Below are 24,366 nucleotides of genomic sequence, written 5' to 3'. Positions count from 1 at the left end.
TAAAATCTGGACTTAAAGGTATAGTTCACTCAAACTATCTATCTATCTATCTATCTATCTATCTATCTATCTATCTATCTATCTATCTGTCTATCTATCTATCTATCTATCTATCTATCTATCTATCTATCTATCTATCTATCTATCTATCTATCTATCTATCTATCTATCTATCTATCTATCTATCTATCTATCTATCTATCTATCTATCTATCTATCTCTGTCTGTCTGTCTGTCTGTCCATGAGTTAAACTTAAGAATGTATCAGTCTGATTTGTGAACAAATCCTTCAGACTGGTTGTGTAAACTGGATCAACTGATTCGTAAAAGAACAATTTCTTCATGAATTGGGCATTCATTTAGTGAACTATTCCTTTAAATGTCATTGCTACTGGTGCAGAAATTAACATACACATTCTCATACACCCCATGTGTGCTTGGGTCTGGGTGAAGCGTCCTAATTAAAAGGAGGGAGGTCAAGGGCTGCAGTTTTGGCCCGTTTCACAGCTCTTTTGGCCTCTTCCTCCCCTCTGCCGAGTGTGTAAACAATAACAGTGGCCGCTCTGAAAGGACACAGGTGTCAACCATTGTGTGCTATTTGAAAAGCATGGCGAGAAAGGGGTTAGGAGGCTAGAGGGTGGGCTAACACACCCTTTCCATCTACAAACACCCCCTCCGGCGTCTACCCTCCGCTTGACTAGCACTGTCCCCCTGAACAGGACATCTGGGTCCAGAACAACAGTGGTACTGTTTCTAGATTCAGATGTATTTTGGGGACACTGGGGGTCTTTTTAGAAAGTAGAAAAGTTGGATTTTTAAGCCATTTAATGTGAAATACAACTTTTAAGTGTTTATGTTGTTTCTTAAATTTAGTTTTAAAGATGTTTGGATAATTTGGAGATATAATAGAACAGACTGAGATCTGTACCTAATTAAACAGACAGTGTGTTGACTTGAGAATAGACTAGTTTTTGTGAACAACTCATTCAAACCAGTTTTGTGAATAGAATCAACTAATTATTTAAAGGTCTAAACAGTTATTTTATGAAGCATGCTGTCCTGATAGATAGATAGATAGATAGATAGATAGATAGATAGATAGATAGATAGATAGATAGATAGATAGATAGATAGATAGATAGATAGATAGATAGATAGATAGATAGATAGATAGATAGATAGATAGATAGATAGATAGATAGATAGACAGACAGATAGATAGATAAAGACTGTAAAAGAAGTTGCTGCCTTACATTTTTAAGCACAATCAACTTGGATGTTTAAGTCATTTAAACTTAAATTACATTAAACTGACTTTAAAAAAAGTTGAATCTTGTATAACTTTATAGCATTTGAAAAATGCTTAACTTATTTTGATAGTTAAAGCAATGTAAAAATGTGTTGTCATAACTTATTGATCATATCACATTTTACAGTATAGATAGATAGATAGATAGATAGATAGATAGATAGATAGATAGATAGATAGATAGATAGATAGATAGATAGATAGATAGATAGATAGATAGATAGATCATGTTCATGTTCATGGTGATGCAGGACGGGGTGGGGGATTTATTGCTCAGCATTAGGAGCTCTAATCTGTTGCAGGTGTTACTGGCTGCTATCCCAGGCAGCCGGGCCTGCGCCTTCCCCCTGGAGGCCCCATCATGAGTGTGTATGCGGGCATGTGTGGGTGTGTGTCTGAGAAAGAAGGGGAAAGTGTGAGTAAAAAAGAGATAGGGTGTGCGTAATGCTTAAGGCAGTGCACGTTAAGTAGGAGGCGGTTCTGGCTTTGATTTTTCCTCTTAAACCCAGTCAAGTAGCCTACATGAGAATTGATACAGCCTGGCCCTGGCATAATTTCAGCTCATCTAGCTCTTCTGTGAATTCAGTATATTATGACCCAATTGGTAATTGCAGGGAATTAATGTGGGGCATCTTTCTAATGAAGGACTCACTCAAAAGAGAAAAGTCTTAATCTTGATTCTTGGCGGTCATACAATAAATCCACCTACTGGTCAAACCTTGAATGGGGAACACGTGCACTTACAATTGTTTTATGTCGCTCGCTATTATCAAGAGACTGCTGCCCTCTTCCGGACATATTGTGCAACAACATTCAAATTAAATAGCGTTAAGTATGCTCGAGGTAAAGAAAATAACCGTCATATTCCGAGGACAGAGGTTTAATGTAACTTAATGATGTGGTTATTGTTTCGAAGTTACGACAAATTATCTTTGTTTCGTATTCGCGGCTTTTTCTAATTTGAATTTAGTGTAGGCTAGGCTACGGGCCAAAAACAACACAGACAGCGCGCGCCCACTTCTTTGTCTTAAATATCATATTCGTTATCAAATGTTGTAAGCTCTAAATGTTTCATTTTATCAACAATAAAACTCAAGCGGCAAGCATTTAGTGTAACGTCTTTATTGTCAAGTATGATAAGCAGATTTTCGCGTCAGCAATAGGTCAGGTATAGTCACTGATAAGTAAACATGAGGTAAGTTCAGAGTGCTTTACAGTTACAACCCGGGAATGTTTCAGAGGTTACAAACAATTTCTTAGAGCTTCTTCCAAAAAAGGGCACACAGTTTTGAACAGACATGGACATAAACAGACATAACCACTTTTAATCCTCACAGCAGCAATAATTCCTTGATAATTTACCATAAAACACTTTAATCAATCTTTAATTGTCTAAATTCACAACAGGTTCTCAAAAGTTTAATTTTAAGTCAGTTACATAAAAAAAGTAGATTAGTCTAATTTGATAATGAAACATAAGGCTGATAACCCCCAACTAACTAATAGTTGTTCATACTAGTTGTTAAGACACCGGCTATGTTTATGCAACTGTCCCCAGGGCTTGTTGTTTCAGAGCTCGTGCACTAACCACTAATGCACTTCTCCACACATGGATTCCAAAGGAACTGTCAGCTTTCAGTAATTAGTTCCGTATTAGCTTATGGATTATATGTGTAGGAGTTTTGAATTGCCAGATCTCTATAGTAGGGGAACCAATCCCTGAAGAGACAGGCGTAGAAGGTGTACCAGGGGTAAAATGCCTCAGGCTGTCGAGATGCTCCAGCTTCGATAATGTGCCGGGCGGACTCATGAGCAGGGTAGGCGGTCATATTGATGTAACCTCTGCATTAAACACATTAAAGACATGAAGAATGAGCCTTTTATCTGGGACATGACATGTGATATAGATTGTTACAAAACTATGAGTTACACAAGTAAGTGAACAACTGCTATTTATGACTTTATGCCTGCCCATTTGTTCTTTAGTAGCTTAACTAGTACTGAGCTAGCACCCCTAGGTAAAAGCTTTTAAACTTTTAATTGTCATTTATTAGCATTAAGAACCAAAGATTTTGATGTTAGTTTGTTCTCACTTGATTTTTTCCATAGCACTATCTGTGTCGATCAGTCCAAGTACACAGATGGTTATGGACACATTGCTTTTTTGCATTGCTAGCTCATGCTGGAGGCCTCCAAAGAAACCGTTGAGTGCAAACTTAGTTGCGGCATACGGCAAAGCGAAGGGGCCGCATATTTTTCCTGTGAAAAACAGCGGTTATTTCAGCATTTGTTCGTTGGTTGAAGCAGCAAGAGCTGTGAGATAAGTTTCATATTTTAATCACCTAGAAGGGAGGAAACAACAACTATCGATCCTTTACTCTTTTCAAGAGTCGGCAAAGCTTTCTGAGCCATCTGTAGGTAACTGAGAAAATTCACCTGTAAGAGAGTGTATGATGAATGTCATATATTTCAGTTAGTTTGACCATATGGGATTAAAAGTAACAGGTAGTTCACCCAAATATTACCATTAAGACCTGATCTGTCATATATAAAGGTGCTCTAAGCGATGTAACGTGTTTTTTAGGCCGAAATATTTTTTTTTGTCACACACAGCAAACATCTCCTCACTATCCGCTAGCTGCCTGTCCCCTGAACACACTGTAAAAAAACTGTCTCTGTAGACAGCCCAGGCTCCACAAACGGCAACAAAAACAAACTGGCCCAGCCTGGACCACGAAACATAACGAGTGTTCCAGCCAATAACCGACAAGAATGATTTGGGGGTGGGGGTTGGGGGGTTAGTGCGCGTGCACATGAAGGGGGGTGTGGGGAGTGGAGGAGAGAGTAGCATGAAGAGGGAAGTTAGCTAGAGGAGAGATGTCCCAGACAATGACTAACGTTAGAATTATATTCTCTTGAAATTAAGGCCGACAAACGACCAAATAGATGACGTTCCGATGAACAAATAGCAAATAAGAAGGAAAAGGAGAAGGAACGTGCAAAGTACCAACTTTACATCGGAAAAGCCTGTTTCAGGAAGCATGGAAGGGAGGAGGAGGGAGGGTCGAGCTAGCCTCCGTTTTGTTTGACAATACTTTGAACGTCAACAAGAAGTGACGTCACCCAACATCGCTTAGAGCACCTTTAAGTATACAGTCTGAATGAAATTTGAGAGCTACAGTGATCCTTTTTAATAAATTAGTTATTACATTACTATTAATTGTAATTTTACAGAAGGCCTATGTCATTTTTGGTCCGCTTTCATTGTATGAAAAAGAGCAGTCCGGACATTATGTGGACTATCTTCTTTTGTGTTTCACGGAGGAAAGAAAATCATACAGGTTTGAAACAATATGAGGGTGAGTAAAAAAACAATAGAAATCTTATTTTTGGGTGAACTATCCTTTTATGAAAACCTTTTTTTTCTCTTCATTGTGATTCTACACCTCTAGCAGCCATCGCGTGTGCTCCACGTCTCCATTCCACATTTGGTATGGACTGGGCCCAATGTGGTTCAGAACCAGGAAATCCAGCCCCCCGAGCTGTTCGATGGCGTACTGTACCACGCGCTCGGCATCGGAGGGGCTCGCCATGTCCGCGGGGATGAAAAAGGCCTTTTGAGCCCCCATTTCCTGGCACTTGCGCACAACCTGCAGTCAGAGGAATCATTTTGAAACAATCATACCTCCTTGAATCAAATGTAAATGATGAACGAAAGAAGAAGAGCTCATTGACCTCTTCTAGGACATTTCCTCTCCTCGCCGTGATAACGAGTTGGGCTCCTAGACGGGCGTATTGGTATGCCAACTGCTCGCCGATGCCAGTGCTGGCCCCGGTCACCAACACCCGGGCACCTTTCAAAGACTCTACAAAGACACAAATCACAGTTTAATGTTGACTAAATATCATTACATAAACATGCCTCATAATGGTGTGGCCTACTTAATGTTCATGGTTGTAAAGGTCACATGATAAAGCCAGCTTTCTATGCTTTTTAGGTTTTCACAATATCAGTTTGTTAAAAGATGTATTTAATGTTGGCCGTTTTCCATTAGTCATGCCCATTGGGTAGAAAGTTATATTAAACTTCTCCAATAGTCTCTCTGTATTATGACAAATAGTTCTGCGGTAACAGTAATTATTTTGAGGGCAAAACGAGGTCGTTTGTACAGCTGCTAACCTGCGGGGCAGAGACAATTATATAAATGTCACTGTAGGCTGCAAAATAAAAGCCTCAACTGATTCATGAATAGTCTGAATCATGTCTGAATAGTCATGTTGATGGCAATCAAATGTTGGCATTTGTAGAAATCTATTACATGAATGGTCAATTGGAGAAAATCAAATTTCAATGAGACGAAATGCAATAATCAACTATATTAAAACTTATGAATGGGCCAGTTCATTTCGGTTTACAAAGTTCATGCAGTTTTATCATGTTTCTTTCTTTATCACACTCACCCACTTCCTAGCACATAAAGTAATAAAATAACATTATGAATTGCATATGCAACTGTTCAGATAAGTTCTGTTATCTTGCCTTGCAACACAGAGCTGATTTAAATATCACAAAGTGACAAAAAAAAAAAAAATTATGAATGGCGTTTCACTTTTCATATTTTAATTCTGACTGATCTACTTTCCTGAGTTATATATATTAAAATATAAAATAATAATATATATATATATATAAATTTGAATTAATTTAAATATGAATTTATATTAATATAAATATTGATAAATATATCAAACTCCAAACTTTACTATGGTATATTATTGGATAAATATCACATTTCTGAGTGGTTACTTGAATTTTGAGAAAGGAAGGAAAAATCTTTTTATTATTATTTCAGAATTACTATTATTTTCCCACATACAAGAGAGAGAACATATCATCTCAACAGCAGGGTAGGCTATATAAAATATTACTCTGCAAAAGTGCAAATAGCTATTTACTCTAACGTTAATTACCTGAAATAGCCTATAACTATTTAGCTACTATTAGACGCACAAATATTGCTACAAAACAGGAAGACAAAAACATTTCTTCCTCCTAAATCCTGGACTGACTTGTCACGGGTCTTGCACATGACTTTAATCTGGTATTACAGCCTATAGCCTATGGATATTACATTTTATTACAGCACATAAAAATAAATAAAAAGGGCGTCCGTTCAACTCACCCTCATTAAACGACGTAGCACTCCATCGAACCGCAATGAAAGCGACGCCTACAGTGCACAGTAACAGTAACTTGGCATAAAGATTCATTTGTGAAAAATTGTAGAAGATGCGACAGCACAGTTTACAAAAATGTGACTTTGAACCGACCAACTGTCAAAGTCAGTTGCATTACCAAATAACCTGCAGAACCAGATCGTGTCAGACAGGCGGAGCCAAAGCAAAGTACAATTCGATTTAAGTGGCGTTTATATAATTTTGAGAGCAACAATCGCGCCAGTAGCCTATTACTGATGTATTAACACTTATTTTAAGTTTTGTTGTCATTGTTATAAAAAAAAAAAAAATGTGTTTATAAAATAAAAAAATAAAACAGACCGGCTAGAAAATAAAACCGAAGGTCATGATTAAGGATTACTTTTCAGTAACTTCTGCATGGCTAAGCTATTGAGTTACTTATTAGATTTGACATAGACGTTGTTAGGGCTTGGAAAGAGATTCCGTTAACATAAAACCACAATATTATATTAAATTCTTTTTTTTCTTAATGATTAATACGAATAATAATACTGAAACAGCGGCTGACAGCAAATGCACGGAGTGGTCATGGCGGCACATTCAACAAATAAATAAAACCAAGTCGTTTATTATTAACACTAACAACCGTGTGCTTTTATTTTTATTATAAATATTATTCTTTTTTTTTTATTACAGAAACACAAATATCATTTATATACATCCGACATTTATTTAGTTGAAACTGCGGATTGCGAACGTATGAAGTCATTCAAAACCAACTTTATTGCCTCCAGTTCAGTTCATTCCACTCACTGGTACAAATGCCCTTGTCAGTGGAATTCGCTGTCAAGAAAGAGCAAAATATTTAGTGAAGTTGAGTCTTTGTTTCACAGTTTTGCACTTTTTAGCATACTGTTGCTTTTAAGACCATGGCTGCCAAGATTTTGCCTGTAGTCAAGTAAGTGTCATTGCGTTGTTGTATATTGGAGCTAATTAGCAGTTAGCTTTCAAGTGTCTGTTTGGGCTTAAGAGTTATGTTGATTGGCATATTTTGTGCATTATTACTTTTGATAGTTTTCTATATGTGTATAATACTTCTAAATTAAATTAGCATGCATTTGTGTAGCAGTGTTCATTTACATAGTAGGTTAAGCATAGCTAGCGTGCTAACAAACATCTTCTCAATGTGGCTTTTTGACTCCGAATGACTGAATTGTTATGTATATCTTAGGTTTGCCACAAAGGTGACCATTGCAGGAGGAGCCCTATATGTGGCATATGATTCGGGACTTCTTGGAGGTAGCGAGGAGGGATCTGTTGCCTTGGGCCGAGCTAAAGCAGCCGTCCCACCAGCTGTGGAGGAGTGGATGAAGTACTTTGGCGTTGAGGTACGAAAGTACTGAAACTGAACGTATCCACATTATTCCTACGCCCCATGACTCTTTGCGCGAATTATGGGTGTAACTTCCGTTAAGATGTAAACAATCAGTGAAAGACTAGCTCTATGGACGCAATAATATATATTTTTAAACTGTGTACAATCAATGACATTAAATTATTCTACTCACCCTTCAACCATTGGACATTAAAAGTACATTTAAAAGTGTAAAAGCATCAACAAGGTACTTTCAACAGACCATGGATAACCCCCAAAGCGTAAATCTTTCCACAGAAAAATCGGACGGTTAAATATCATGGTAATCTGTATTATACATAGGCTATGTTGCCTTAATAATAATAATAATATATATAAAAAAAATGTATATATATATATTTACTTCAGCATTGCATGATAGTATTTCAAAGTGATTTCAGACATTTTGACAGATAATAAATTGTATTTAACTGTGAAAACAAACCTGGAAAGAGACGTGAGGATTTGGGGAGAAAAAAAGAGAGATTCGTCATGCATTCCAGTGAATTATTATAATTATTAATTAATTAAATCGGGAGAACAGACCACAAATGTGCAGTATATGTTGTCCTTTTTCATACTATTACAGCGAAATGTTACAGGAAAAAAAGAAAATAATCATGAGGAAAAGAATGCAGTGACTGAAAAGAGCTCTTGCCATAGATAATGTTATAACATGTCACGTTAAAATACCAAGTGTTACGTTATTCTCATGTTATTCTTAAATAAAACATGAAAGAAAACTGGTAGCTCATTGAGTCAAACTGACGGATAAGCTTTATTTGTAGGGCAACCTTATAATTTGAAATGATTCGTTTCAGTCTTTTTGAATGGAAGTTCCCCAAACTCGTCAGGTATAAGGTGGATAACTGAAACTGAAAGTGGAGTCTGTGAAATTCAGTGCAGTGTAAAGGTATATAAAGAACGCCAGATGACACCAACTAAACCACACCAGACATTTATTTACAAAGATGTGACAGCAGGGAAAGAAAAAACGACTATTTAAAAATTTAGGATTTGTTAGTTGGTGTTTAAAAAAAAAAAAAAAACCTTCTATTCAGCAAGAATTAAATGGATCAAAAGTGACAGTAAATACTTTAATAAGGTTACAAAAGATTTCTATTCCAAGTAAATGTGGTTTCTTTGAACTTCCTAGTAATCAAAGAATCCTGGGAAAAAAGTATCACCGTTTCCTCTAAAAGATTAAGCAGCATATCTGTTCCCAACATTGATAATAGTAAACGTTTCTTGAGCATTAAATTAAATGCTTTTATGCTTTTTCAAATATTCCCTTTCATGCATTGTATAAAATAGCTGTTTTTGAATGTAAAAGGTCTGCAAAGTTTTAAAGATGGGACAGTACCCACTTTATTTGGACCAACTTGCTCCTCAGAATCACATCCTGTTAGTATGATTAATTATTCATTCATTCATTTCATTTATTTATTCTCTTTTCATGGTAATGCAACACGAAATGCCACAACAACAATCCACACAAACACAACAAAAATACATTCCATGACAAGAAGAACAGGAGTAGGATGAAGAAAAAAAAATCTTATAAACTCCTACCCCATTCTTATAATAAGAAAGTTACAAATTAGATGGCCTAACCGACATGAAAGAAAATAAATAAATAAATAAATAAATAACAGCGACAAAAAATAAAAAAAAATAAATAAATAAATGAAAAATAACGCATACCAGATGTAATCTACTTTCATTTTTATCAATTTTCCTTAATTTTTTTATTTTTTTTAATATTAATTCTGCTTACACAACACTAAACAAACAAAAACAACAATAATGCAATAATGACAACTCTGGCATCAAAGACAATGACGAGACCATGATCATTCATATTATAGTTTTAAGAATTTTCACCATCATCTTTATACAAGTTAAGTATCTTCTCTTTATACTTTTTAAACAACATTTTAAATCATTCTCTAGACAATTCCATCTTTTCACACCAGAAACTGAAACACACATTTGTTTGAGGGTATTTCCAGCAAAAGGTTGTTTAAAATCATTTCTTCTACTTGTCTCACTATTTACAGTAAAAAGGGTTTGCAGTCCATGTGGTAACAAGCAATGTTTTGCTTTATGAACAACTAATAAAGTTTGTAAAGAAACCAAGTCCTTCAATTTAAGTAGTCCTGACCTCAGAAACAGTCCTGTAGTATGTTCTCTTGGAGCAACTCCATTAATTATCCTTATTGCCCTTTTTTGCAAAATAAATAAGGGCATTAAATTAGTAAAATATGAATTACCCCATACCTCCAAACAATACATCAAATAGGGCAAAATAAAGGAACAATAAAGGATTCTCATTGCTTTATAATTTAACATAAACTTTACTTTACTCAAAACAGCAATATTTTTACACATTTTATTTCTTACGTAGGCTATGTGTGATTTCCATTTAAATTTTTCATCAATGAGTACTCCTAAAAACCTCAATTCTGACACTCTCTCAATAGTTATTCCATTTAGAATCAAACAAACATTATCAGGACATTTTTGATTTGTAAACAACATAAATTTAGTTTTACTTAAATTTAACGACAGTTTATTTTTGTTAAACCATTTCTGAAGTAGGACCAATTCTTGTTCAATAGTTTTGATTAAGATTTTTAAGTTCTTCCCCGATACAAAAAAATTTGTATCGTCCGCAAAAAGAACAAAACGTAAAATCTTTGATTCATCACAGAGATCATTAATGTATAAAATAAATAATTTAGGCCCCAACACAGAGCCTTGAGGGACTCCACACTGTATTGTTTCCAACTTAGATTCATGGCCTAAATACTCTACATATTGTTGTCTATTTTCTAAATAACTAATAATCCAATTTAATACTACACCTCTAATTCCATATGTCTGTAATTTAGATATCAATATTCCATGATCGAGAGTGTCAAAGGCCTTTTTAAGGTCAATAAAAACTCCAACTGTGTGATTTTTATTCTCCAATTCTGTAGTAATGTCCTCTGTGATTTTCATCAAAGCCATAGCTGTTGAGCGGGTGCTACGAAACCCAAACTGATTATCGTTTATCAAAGAATGTTTTTCAAGAAAATAATCAAATTTTTTAACAAAAAGCTTCTCCAGAATTTTTGAAAATTGGGAAAGCAAAGATATAGGCCTATAATTTGTAAGACTATGCCTATCACCAGTTTTAAAACAAGGAATAATTTTAGCCACCTTCATTTTATCTGGAAAAAAACCTGTATTAAAAGACAAATTAATTATATATTTTAATGGTCTAATAATGCAACGTAGAGTTTCTTTGACAATATACATATCTAAGCCATCACTATCACATGAATTTTTACTTTTTAATTTAGAGACAGTGGAAATAATTTCACTCTCACTAACTTCGTCAAAAAAAAAATGGATTGCATGACTCTGCTTTCACCTATCCAGCTTTTATTATGTAATGGTATAGTTTTGGCAAGATTTGGACCAACATTAACAAAAAATGAATTAAATTCATCAGCCATTTTTTCACCACGTATCTCGACATTCTGTTCATTCATTAAATATAATGGCTGACTATAATTCATTTTACTGCCTATAACCTCCCTTAAGACTTTCCACATATTTTTTATATTACTTTTATTTTCCATCAACAAGTTTATATAATAATCTTTCTTTGCACGTCTCATTATAGTAGTCAACTTATTTTTGTAAGCTTTATATTTATTTTCTGCATTTACCGTCCGATATTTTACAAAATCCCGATAAAGCTTATTCTTCTTTTTACACGATTTCAATATACCTTTCGTTAACCAAGGTTTATTATTATTTCTTGCTTTATCATTCAATATTTTTATTGGGCAATTATTATTATATAGCCATAAATACTTTTTCAAAAATAATTCATATGCCTTATTTACATTATTTGTACTATAAACATTGTCCCAGTGTTCTTTCATTAGATCATCCCTAAATCTATTTAATCTTTCCTCAGTTCTTAACCTAATAACTTTACTATACTTTTCTTTATTTGTTTTTACTTCACAGAAGTGAGTTACAAATATCGGTAAATGATCCGTTGTATCATTTATCAAAAGACCACTTTTGACCGTTTTTTTCAAATATATTTACAAAAATATTATCAATTAACGTGGCACAACTGGAAGTTATTCGGCTAGGCTTAGTAATAGTAGGATAAAGGCCTCTACTGTACATTAAATCTAGAAAATCTAAACTACTAGTATGATTTGACACATTCAAAAGATTTATATTGAAATCCCCACAAATTATAGACACTTTATTTTCATTCAACCCAAATAATAATTGCTCCAGCTTGTTATTAAATGCTGTAATACTAGATAAATGTTATTAAATGCTGTAATACTACATAAACCTGACAAGTAAGCTCGTTAGGCTATTTTTATATGTATAACAGTTAGTTCCGATCCTCGAATCTGACTGGATAAGAGGCTTTCTGCAGATATTTCACCAGTATCATCGTCTTCGTCTCTGGTGCATAGACGGGCTGTTACTCAGCATGCAGTTACATTGTTAAGCCACTAGGTGACAGCAAGGGACTGTCTTTGAGTGTGTCTTTAAACCGTTCAGTCGAAAAACACGTTCAAAAACGCTGATTCATTAAAAGGTAGATGTAATAAAACAGGGTGTTCATTATTTTAACTTTGAGCTCCACTTTTCAAGGCTCAGCTGACCAGCAATGCGTCACATGGGTAACGCTGAGCTGAAGCTTCACTTAATAGAAACCAGTGGCATTGATCCATTGACCAGCGCTGACACCATTCATGGTAAATACCCTTACACGTTAAAAGGATGATGCGACAAATATTTTGCTTTCCTTGGACACGGCAACCTTTTCACGAATACATATGACTATGACAGGTAATCGCACACGCTCAGTCGATCTCTCTCTCATTCACTTTAGGCTTGTTAAGTGCAAATCCATGAAGCCTCTGTACAAATCACCATGATAAACAGCCTTGTTATCATTATTAACTTATTTAACTTTCAATACACATGCACAAAGTTCAAAACAAGAAGGGTATAGTCTTATGAAAAAAAGAAAACGCGAATATTGCGGTTGTGGCGCTTACTTGCATTCCTCTGGGGTTGGCTTGTCTGTAGCACGGTACTACAATATCGTGGTTATCGCAACTGCCCTACTTTGATGCATGTAAATTTGTTTTAGGAGACAAAATTAGAAACCTTTAAAATAGCATAATAGTGGTTCTTTAAAGCATACAAGAATGATTTCTGAAGGATCATGTGACACTGAAAACCAGAGAAATGATGCTGAAAATACAGCTTTGCCATCACAGGAAAAAACTACATTTTAAAATGCATTCAAATAGAATATATATTTCACAATATTACTGTTTCAAGCCACTTTGTTATAACATATTTAATGCAATATTTCAGCTTCCAGCCACGCCCACAATTGAGTTCTCCCCACTGAACGCATGGAACTCAGGTAAACAATCGTTTATTTTGGTGGAAAATGTTTTTATATATATGTGTGTGTGTATATGTATATGTATATGTGTATATATATATATATATATATATATATATATATATATATATATATATGTATGTATGTATATGTATGTATGTATATGTATGTATATGTATGTAAAATCAGTTTTTACCACATATATAAGTATATTGTAGTCTTGTAATCGCTCTGTTTTTTCACTCAGGGGTCCAGAAGTCCATCCACGCTCTATCGGTTGCTCCGTCCACAGTTAGTGAATACACCAAACAAGGCCTGCAATATGCTAAAAACCATTTAAAATGAGCATTTAAACCTTCAAAGTTTCAGCATCTGAGAAGACACACATCAAGAAGCGTTGTCACCCTCGTATACACCGGACTAAATTCCATTAAGTTTTGAGGAACAACAATTAGAGCTTGTAAAATTAATGAATATTATAATGGTATAGATTTTCACTTGTTTAATGCATGCACTTTTCAGTTACAGAAATAACAGAAACAGTTTTGAGATGAATCCAAATTAAAAGATAATAATACAAGTGTTCTATATGTATATTGTTGTTTGACTCTTTTATTTATTTGAGAAATCCCTTCCTGGAAATGGTCTGTTCTGGCATTGGCTCGCCAAAATTCACCTTTCATATAGACACAAATGGAGTTTTGTATAGTTTATAATCCCATGTTGCTTTGTCTAATGTAAAATAAATCATGTCAAATATTTCGATGGATGGAGTTTTTCTGTGTGAATGTTTTTTTTTTTTTAAACATAGTTTACAAGACTATGGGAGTTAATCTCGGAAACGATCTGTTAACCACATAAAAGCACAAGTTAGTAACACTATTCAGCTTTACCACAGAGTGATGCTGCATTTGTGTCAAGATGGACCCCAACTCCTTTCTGCACGTCTCGACTCATTTTGAAAGTTTTCTGTGGCCTCATACGTTGTATTACCAGAACATGTTAGATTAAGAAAACATGTGTGGGAAAAAAAAATACAGGGTTTGTGGGTTTTGTGTGCATTATGGCCTACATAGTTGAGCAGAGATCTGTTTAAACCTAAGGAAATACAACAAATGATGAGAACCTTTTCAGAAGCAGTTTCTTTTTTTTCTTTCAACATTTTTGTGACCATCTAAGAAACAGCAAAATGAGACTGAATGAACTCGGTTCATTTCTGTGGAGACACTTATACACCTTGACAAATCGATTGCTTGTGTCTTCGGGGCTTTTTAAACAAAGCATAAAATTTAACATTTATTCTTTTTAAGGAGTGTATGTGTCTTCTCAACCTTTTTTCCCCCCAGTGCCGCATCTATTTTTGTTTAAAAAGACTGTTGTGCAACTTCTAGGATGTGGTGATGGCTGTGAACTTTAGCTGTGGTTGAGTATCAAACAGCCCTTGAACGGTTTTGTTCTCTGTGAAGTGGCTCTTTAGAAATAAAGAAATGCAGAGTCATTGCTTATTGAGTTTTTATTGCCTTTTTTTTGCTTTTATTGTAATTTTTTGACAGGTAGCATTCACCTCACCATAAAATTTGAGTTTAGCAAACTGCACAACAGTACAATTCAGTTTTAAAGGCATCAGGCACCTCCACTGATCACCCTCTTGATCCAGAGTGTGTATTTAAAAATTTGAGTGTAAATATTGGGAACATTTGGGCTGTCACAGCGATCCATAGAGATGATGCCCACCGCTTTCCCACTGCACACTAGTGGTCCACCTGAATCATCCTGCAAGAACAATGCAATTCAGATTGATAACCAATTGAGTTCAGAAGTAAATAGAATAGCAAATTATGAAATTTCACCAAAATATTGCTGTAGACGCACCTGACAAGCGCCACTTTTAGTCTTTAAACCACCAGCACACAAGACATTGTCTGGGAGTTTTTCTCCCACTTCTTCCCACTTCGTCTTGCAGATTGTGAAGTTGATAGGCGACACGTCCGTGACCAGCAGATCGTTCACATCATTATGCTGTTCGGTTTTACCCCATCCAGCAACCTGGCACTTGGATTTCGGCTTCAGTGGTTTGTCCTTGCTCTGGATTTTGATGGTTTTCACACCTTTTTTCAGCTTTTTGGACAGCTAGAATTCCACACAAGAAATGTGAAGTCTTCATGATGACCATTAATTGTATGTGTATTACAAGTATTTGATTTAGTTAAAGTATAAATTTATCTATTATTATTACTATTAATGTTTTTATTTATGAAATATTGTACCTTCAGAAGCATGATGTCACTGCCATTGTTCACGTTTTCGAAATTTGGGTGCTTATGTTTATGTTGCACTGTATATCTTCTCAGATTCGCCCCTTGTGGACTGATGTTGTGGGTGCCCAGGACCACAGTCATGTCGCCACTTTAACATGAACACAATTGCAGATTAGTGAACAGTTTTGTTGAACCCCAAACATATCCCAGTTTAACAGTAGACTAGGGCTTGCATAGACTAGTCGAGTAGTCGATAGATCGACTACTTCAACCACTAGTCGACGCTGTCGGAAACAATCGATTACTCGAGCGTCCATTAAACATAAATGAATTAAAAATGGCGAACGTCACCAACAGACACCACGCGTCAGATGTGTGGAAGAATTTCATCAAGGATGACAAAAATATTGTAATTTGGCCAACTCTGCAAGAGGCCGTTCACATATTGCTTCTAAAAACGTGTGGAAAGCGCGCGCGGCCGTGCCGCTGTCTCCTACAAGCGCTTGCGCTCCCGTGGCGTCTGTCGTTGCTATGCAACCAAACTGCGCTCTACATGATGACGACGAAGAAGTATCATTCAGCAAATGATTCATTTATTTCTAGCCCTTGCATTAGCTTTACTACTAGATATATTTCTGGAGATGAGAAGGAAAAACCCGCCTGGACAAACTAGCGCACCAGGTCCGTTGCTTTCATTATGAGCGCGCTCGCCGCGCGCCTACATTTGAAATAACGACCTTGAGCGCGGAAAAGACGCGATATGTGAACGGCCCCTAGAAGCAGACGTCTGAAATGAAAGGCAAGAATGGCTATTTATTTGGCTTTAGACTGTTAAATGAAAATTTAAAAATGAAATGTCATAATTATAATGTTTTGAGAATTTACTTATGTAATTGTTGCATTAGGCTATGAATTAATAAATGTTTATTGATAAGATCTAGCTATTTCATGTCTTTTCATATACAGTAGCATAAACGACGAGTAGTCGAGTAACTCGAGTATTGTTTTGATAAGAAATCGACTAGTAGAAATCAGTAGTCGTGCAACCCCTACAGTAGACTAACTATCATATTACCTTTTATCGCAGTGTGCGGCCGTGAGCACGTAGCTCGGGTCGATCAGGAATCCTCCACATCTGTGTTTTTCATCAATCTGAACTGATGCCATGTAAAGCATGGAGCTCTTCTTGGCTTTTTTGCCATTGATGATATCAGCTCCAAATGTACCTAAACCAATCAAGATGCAAGTTTGAGTTAACCAGAATTAGTTTAGTTATCACTGTATTGTCAGTAAAGTATGATTTTACTAACCAGTCAGTGTCAAGCTGGTCAAAGCCACTGAGAGCAACAGGCTGTACGCTGTAGTCATCTTGATAAGACTGAAGATTGCTGATGAGACCACCAATCATTTATATAGGTCTCCACCACATGACACGACACACGCACAACGCATCCTGACAGACAGAGATGACACTAAATGCCACCTATTGCATTGTGTGGTAGGCCTTGAATACAAGATCTTCTCCTGTATATCTTGGTAAATGATAACTTTCAGGCAGCACCTAATTAACGGAGACTAACCACTGTTTAGTGGTTTATGCACATTTTTTTCTGATTATTCCTTTTCTACAGTATTAGTAATTACTGGTGTTACTGGATGGAGGTTTAAAAAAAATCTGAGAGTTGATGAGCGCACCTAATCCTAAATTTACCTATACTGGGAACTCAGGGAAGTAATAATCTGGCGGTGGTCAGCACAACACCTCTCACCAGTGCAGGGGAGCGCTTGTTTCCTAAACTGGTGCTTGGCACGAACAGGAACTGTTAATCTGACAATGCTCAATGCCATTGGATCAGAGCGCTGTCAATCACAGCCTAATCTGCTGCCCATTGTTGCCTGCAAATTTGACAGTGCTCAACACAATTGGATCAGTGTCCTGCCAATGCTTTGGCAATGTGAAGCCTTTTTACATTGCCGAATTGTCAATAAAGCTACTTGAATCTGCATTTGTCAGTTGCTGATTGATTGCGATGCAGTTTTTCAAACAGGGAGAGACCACAGACAAAGTCTCTTTCAAGGAAAGTCTGTTCACTCTGTGGCCATATTTGCAACGCCTCTGGAGCATCCAAGACCAAGTCCTATATATTTGAATTGGGGAATCCTGAAATCTCAAAAAGTGCTCGCTGAACTTAGCCTGGCTAACGTCAGACCTTGTCTCATTGAGACGTGGTTTAGGAACCACATGTTCATTTTCTCGTATTTGAGGCGTGGTTTACGAATGCCCAGAGCCGTTTATTGGGCGCTACGAATGTCTATCAATTGCGCCTGTACGTAGCTCATAGCCAATCGTTTCAATTATACCAGATGACTTATGTAGAGTGACAAAAATTGGACAAGGAAGAAGACGAAATAAACTTGCGTAAAATATATATATATATATATATATATATATATATATATATATATATATATATATATATATATATATATATTTACTTAAGCATTGCATGATAGTATTTCAAAGTGATTTCAGCCATTTTGACAGATAATAAATTGTATTTAACTGTGAAAACAAACCTGGAAAGAGGATTTGGAGAGAAAAAAAAAGAGAGATTCGTCATGCATTCCAGTGAATTATTAATGGCATAATATCTTAAATTAAATCGGGAGAACAGACCACAAATGTGCAGTATATGTTGTCCTTTTTCATACTATTACAGCGAAATGTTACAGATGGCTAGCGTCCGTGTAAAGAATGAAGGGCTGTGTGAAATCGGCATATGCCAGAATAGGTGCCTGTAACAACTCTTGTTTGAGCTTCTGAAAAGCAAACTCGCATGCCTGATCCCACTGCACCGCTGGGGACCCTCGGCCCCGGACATGTCCCGTTCCACCCAGCAACTGGTTCATAGGTTTGGCAATCTTGGAGAAATCCTTGATGAACCTCCGGTAGTACCCCACGAAGCCGAGGAAGGATCGAACCTGGCGCACAGTCTTTGGGGCCGCCCACCCCTGTACGGCCGACACTTTCTCTGGGTCCACAGCGATTCCTGCCGCACTCACAACATGGCCCAGGAACTTTACCTCCTTCCGGAAGAGCTGGCATTTATCCGGTTGGAGCTTCAGCCCGTACTTCTCCAGAGAGCGGAACACCTGCTCCAGGTGCTGAAGATGAGACTCAAAATCGGGGGAATAGATAATCACATCATCCAGGTACACCAGGGTGGTATCCATCAGCTGGCTCCCCAAACAGCGCTGCATGAGTCGCTGGAACGTGGCAGGGGCGTTGCAGAGGCCGAAGGGCATCCGGTCCCACTCGTATAACCCAAAGGGGGTCGTGAAGGCCGTCTTCTCCCGGTCCCGCTCGTCCACCTGCACCTGCCAGTAGCCGCTTGCCAAGTCCAGTGTGGAATACCAGGCCGCCCGTGTGAGGCTAGTAAGGGAATCCTCAACTCGAGGCAATGGGAAAGCATCCCGCTTTGTCACTAGGTTCAACTTCCGATAATCCACACAGAATCTCCATGCGCCCGTCTTCTTCCTCACCAATACGATCGGGGCCGCCCAAGGGCTACTGCTCTCGCGGATAATCCCTCCATCCAGCATCCCTCGCAACAGAGCACGAACCTCAGAGTACAACGTCGGGGGCACCGGTCGGTAGCGCTCTCTACTGGGTGTGGCCTCTCCAGTGGGAATTTGATGCTTGACGATGTTAGTACCCCCATAGTCCTCATCGTGGGTGGAGAACAACTGTGGCCACTTCGATAGAAAGGCCTTAAGCCGCCTTGTCTGATCCTCCTCCAGCCCTTCTCCCCGTAGGGACTCACCTCCAAGGTGGGCCGGCAGTCCTTCTCCGGCCCCTCTGCTGCGTATTCCCGCCTGCGCCAGAGCAACTTCCACTATGGTTGGGCCTACTTGGCTAAACTTGACTTCTCCTGGCTCTTGCACTTGCTGCGGCTTCACCGAGATAACTCGGGCTAGACACTGATGACGGTACAGTTGGATTGGAAAAGGATTCGTGTTCCGAACTCTCACCCGAATTCGACCTCTTTGGGCGGATGCCAGTCCTCTGGCCACCTCCACCTTAGGACCTTCGTTGTGAGGTTCCACCAGCACCCACTCCTCCGGGTGGTAAAGTCTAGGGGGCACCCAGACCATCGCCTCGCTTCGAGCCGGGACAGACAAAGCATAACGGCAAGCCACTCTCCCAGTGCTCTCCCGGTCCTCCTGTTGCTCAGCCAGACAAACTCGGCGACAGTCCGCCCGGATACGCTCCCATTCTCTGCCCTCAGGTGTCACCGTTGCTCGGGCCGGCCCACTCTGGAACAGCTCTTCCCCGCAATCGGAGATAACATTCATGCCCAGTAGGGCACGATGAGACCCCAGACACACGTCACGAACCACCACCACTCCTTTCTGGGGTACAACCATACCGTGGATCTCCAGGTCCGTCATTACATAACCCACATACGGGATATCGAGTCCATTGGCCCCTCGCAGAGTTAACCAGGGGGCCTCAGTCGTCGGCCGACCCTGGGTGCCGAATAGTTCCTGAGCTAGGCTCTCTGCAAACAGAGTGACTTGCGACCCCGTGTCCAACAAACACTGCACCTTCTTGCTGTTGACTCGGATCGTAATAACCGGACAGCGGCCCACCAGGCGTTCTTTGGACAGTCCAGGAGAAGAAGGGTCTGAAAAGGGGGTCCCGACCACTTGACCCACAGTGGCCGGAGACTCTAAAAACCCCCTTGTGAAGCGCGTCTGGAAGGGCACTGGCGGATGTAATGTCCAGCTTCTCCACAACCGTTACAGATAGGACGCCCTTGTTCATCCCACTGGAATCGGGGACCCATGGATCGGGCGAAACGACGCTCTGGAGGGCGACTCCCGTCAGAGTAGGCCCGCTCCCGCGGCGAAGGAAGTGACTGGAGGCGTTCTCGACGGAGTTCTTCGATAACAGATTTGGACAGATCAGACATTTGTTCACGGATATCCCTTTTCAATTCTTCCCGGAGGGCATGCTTCCAATCGGAGGTGGCAGGGGCCGAAGGCCCACTAACAGCATTCGCCACCAGACAGCTGGGAGGATCCACACCTTCGGTGTGATCACGCTCAAGGGCTAGAGCTTCTCGCCGCAGTTCTTCAAACGTGAGGTCAGGATTTCGTCTCAGCTGCACCCGCAGACTCTGACGTACTGGGCCCTCCTGTAATCCTAGCAGAAACTGATCTCGCAGTAGGGTCTCCTCGTCGCCTAGGCCATGGTCCTGTCTTCCCCTTAGCCTGGTAAACTGTTCCCTTAGTTGCAACGCGAATGGCCGAACAGTTTGTTGAGGCCCTTGCCTACAATTGAAGAATTGGGTTCTCAGGACAGCTACCGGGGTGGTGTCTCCGTATTGTACCGTGAGGAAATCAAAGATGGCTCGGACTGTGGTGCGGGTTGCTTCCGGTGCTGCCTGTACTTCTCTTCTTGCTTCTCCCTCTAGTGAATTTAATACGAACTGTACCTTCTGCAGGGCGTTCAGCCCTTGGAGCCCTGCCAGGTATTCCACCTGGGCCTTCCATACTGACGGCTTAATTCTGACCCCGGACCTCCATACTTCTGGGCCCACGGGGCCCCCATAAAGAAGGGCATAACCGGCTGTCTGGCCTCTGGCTCTTCTTCCTCTGCCATGTAGGACCTTGATCGCTCCACTCGAGACGGTAACCCTGCCGACTACGCCAAGTTCTGTCACAGGTCGGGGTGGGCCAAGCCAGACTGCACCCACCCCTGGGGACCGGGCACCGCCTCGAGGAGCGTGTCAAGGAACCAGACAAAAACAGAGGATAAAGGAATAACAATTTCTTTATTAAGTTAAAAGCAGGTAAATTTGAAAAGTCCTAATTAAAATCTCTTCTTTCGCCAGAAGCAATTCGATGGGCCCCCTGGACCGGGGCGGGATGGACGTTCGTGGACACCCTGCGGCTCGTCGGAGAGGAATCAGAAGAGGACGCACACCACTCAGGTAAGCCACTGGGTAAGTACTCTTCACAAGGCTCTCAAGGAAGTCTTGGCTACACGGACCCCATTCGGACTGGAACCAGGTAGGTATTCGCAGTGAGGATGGAACGAATGCCGGAGGCTGCCCAGAGGTAAGTATCCAGAGGACGGGGATCCTTGACTCAGACGGGTCACAAGGACGCAGGTGGCGAGCGGGCCGGGCCAGGAGGGGATCATGAACAGCAGAACAACACTTTAATCGAGACACATGCCGTAATTACTCTCCTTCCTTCTGAACAGTGGCAATGCTTTGCAACACAGGCACGGAGGGCCACCCGGCAAGAGAACACTTCACTTTGGCTGTGCCCTGCAACGATACGACAGGGTTCAATGGTTCAACAAGATGCGACGTTCAACAGTGATACCTTCTCTCCTTCTGAACAGGGCGGAGGCTTTCAGTGGGGACAGGTGGGGACCACCAGGCATAGAAGATGCTTTGAGGGAGACACTCCACTTGACTGCACACTGTAACCAGGTAACAGGATTTAACTTCCCAACAGCGTATGGAACGTTCAATTGAAATACCTTCTCTCTTCTGAACAGGGCGGAGGCTTTCCGTAGAGACAGGTGGAGACCACCAGGCGGAGAAGATGCTCTAAGCAAAACACTCCACTTCAGCTGTACACTGTATCGATGCAACCGGGTTTGACCATTCAGCAGTAATAAAAACATTCAGCTGTAATACCTTCTCTCGTTCCAACCAGACAGCAGCTTTTGATAAGGGCGTGTGGAGACCACCAGACAGGAAGGATGCTTTAAGCAAGATGCTCCAATTCAGCTATGCGCTGTAGCAATGCAACAGGATTCTACCATTCAACAGTAAATGAACATTCAACTCCAATACCTTCTCTCGTTCGAACCAGGGCAGTGGCTGTTGATAGGGACGTGTGGTGACCATCAGATGGGAAGGATGCTCAAGCAAGACGCTCCAATTCAGCTGTCCGCTGCAACAATGTAACAGGAATCAATGGATCAACAGCATTAACAGAGCGGGGCTGTCTCGAATGGTAAGTTGGGCGTTTAATGTGACAAACCCTGATCAGGAACAGCGGGTGAAAGACTATAGAAGAGAGTGCACAGCAGACTATTAATAATTCTCCACACGATAAACTTCACTCCATAACTCAAACCGTGTGAATCGTCACTTCAGGCACTGCATTCCACTCGCACACCGTGCATTCGGGCCAGCACTCACCCACCGGTCTTTCTCCCACCGGATCGACTCTCGTCTCTCACACGGGCTCAACTTCTCCCAGAGACAGCCAGAACGAATGTAGCAATCGTCACATTCAGTGAAGGAAGAACAAAGGTTGGAGACAGATCAATAATTCACTCGTGTAATGATCCACTCGTGCCACACGCTTTTTTTTCAGTTTCAGTGCATATAAACAAAGGATCAAATACTCATCACTTTGCGTCTCTCCCACTGCTGACGATATCCCTTGGATTTTCCTTGACAAAACTTCACTCTCTCCTTTCCATTCCTCGGCTTCAATCTTCGCCCTGCTGCACAGTCCAGCTTCAAATATAAACAACCCGCCGACAAAACACAGTATCTCATGGGAGGAGAACCACTGGCCGTCTGTTTCTTCTCTCTTTTTAAAGCCCCATCTTAATGCGCGTTCCTCTCACAACACTCTCTGTAATTCTCCTCACCTGCTGTCAATCAGGCAATTGGCCTCGCTGCCATGGCAACAGATTTCGCGGTGTGATGAGACGACCATCCACAAGAGGTCTCCAAATAATACTGCCTTCACGAGGATTTTACTCTCTCTCCTTATCTGGCTTTTGTCACACTGTGACATCAGGTAATCGCACACGCTCAGTCGATCTCTCTCTCATTCACTCTCTGTTTAGGCTTGTTAAGTGCAAATCCATGAAGCCTCAGTACAAATCACCATGATAAACAGCCTTGTTATCATTATTAACTTATTTAACTTTCAATACACATGCACGAAGTTCAAAACAAGAAGGGTATAGTCTTATGAAAAAAAGAAAACGCGAATATTGCGGTTGTGGCGCTTACTTGCATTCCTCTGGGGTTGGCTTGTCTGTTAGCCTGGCAAGCCAGACCTACATCAAGATGTTATGTCTGGAAACTCACAATAGTCACGGCTCAATCCGAGGGGCGGGATAAACGGCTGTCTTTCAAATTCCCTCTGCACGCAATAGGACAGCGCTTCAACCAACCAGAGCGTTTTCCCAACAGTGGAGCTTAGTTGATAGATTCAACTTTTGCCATATCTGGCCGGCAAAACGACGAACACATCTTCCTTTTTTAAGAATGACTTAAGTGCCGTTCTTTGCTCTTTTCTCAAAGAAAAACTTAACTCCAAGTCCTCCAGAGTCGCGGCCAAAGCCGATTCGAAAGACCGTTGTTCTCCATCAGCAGCCGCCATTCTTTGTTTTCAAGTAGCAGCCAGGTAACCGTCGCAACTCTGTCGTCATATGTTAAGCCCGCCCCCGCCTACTCTAAACACAACGTGATTGGCCTGACCCAATCTGGGTTTTTGCAGCGAGAAGGTTTATAGCATAGACATCATATAGGTAGACGCCCTATCGACCGCTACTGCCTATTGGCACGGACGAGCCGTGGGGCCGCCATCTTAAACCGGTCAACCGCTCCGCTCAGTGTAATCTGTTTGGCAGGTGTCAGCACATTTAATTAATCATATCTCACTGAATACCGAACCGATTTTC

General features: G+C 40.0%; 3 protein-coding genes across 3 annotated transcripts; 1 reads left to right on the top strand and 2 right to left on the bottom strand.

Annotated features, from left to right (window-relative positions):
* Positions 1-2,418: 2,418 nt before the first annotated feature.
* hsd11b1la (hydroxysteroid (11-beta) dehydrogenase 1-like a) lies at positions 2,419-7,092 on the bottom strand. The gene is made up of 6 exons (XM_081384973.1): positions 6,493-7,092; positions 5,045-5,175; positions 4,756-4,959; positions 3,652-3,745; positions 3,403-3,568; positions 2,419-3,151 (listed from the first exon to the last, which is right to left on the bottom strand). The coding sequence occupies exons 1-6, from the start codon at positions 6,578-6,580 to the stop codon at positions 2,968-2,970; spliced, it is 867 nt and encodes a 288-aa protein (XP_081241099.1). The 5' UTR covers positions 6,581-7,092; the 3' UTR covers positions 2,419-2,967.
* On the top strand, positions 6,708-14,134 carry micos13 (mitochondrial contact site and cristae organizing system subunit 13). Its single transcript, XM_081384974.1, has 4 exons — positions 6,708-7,466; positions 7,740-7,896; positions 13,341-13,392; positions 13,622-14,134. The coding sequence occupies exons 1-4, from the start codon at positions 7,438-7,440 to the stop codon at positions 13,717-13,719; spliced, it is 336 nt and encodes a 111-aa protein (XP_081241100.1). The 5' UTR covers positions 6,708-7,437; the 3' UTR covers positions 13,720-14,134.
* An 863-nt stretch (positions 14,135-14,997) lies between these two features.
* LOC308701410 (serine protease 57-like) lies at positions 14,998-17,000 on the bottom strand (the record flags this gene model as incomplete). Its single annotated transcript, XM_081383682.1, has 5 exons — positions 14,998-15,147; positions 15,247-15,504; positions 15,642-15,780; positions 16,708-16,858; positions 16,943-17,000. 5 exons carry the CDS (start codon positions 16,998-17,000, stop codon positions 14,998-15,000), a joined length of 756 nt encoding a protein of 251 aa, XP_081239808.1.
* Between the last annotated feature and the right edge of the window lie 7,366 nt (positions 17,001-24,366).

The sequence above is a fragment of the Scardinius erythrophthalmus genome (genome assembly GCF_964197995.2).
Source record: "Scardinius erythrophthalmus genome assembly, chromosome: 14".
Lineage (NCBI taxonomy): Eukaryota > Metazoa > Chordata > Actinopteri > Cypriniformes > Leuciscidae > Scardinius > Scardinius erythrophthalmus.
This window is presented reverse-complemented; position numbering and strand designations above follow the sequence as displayed.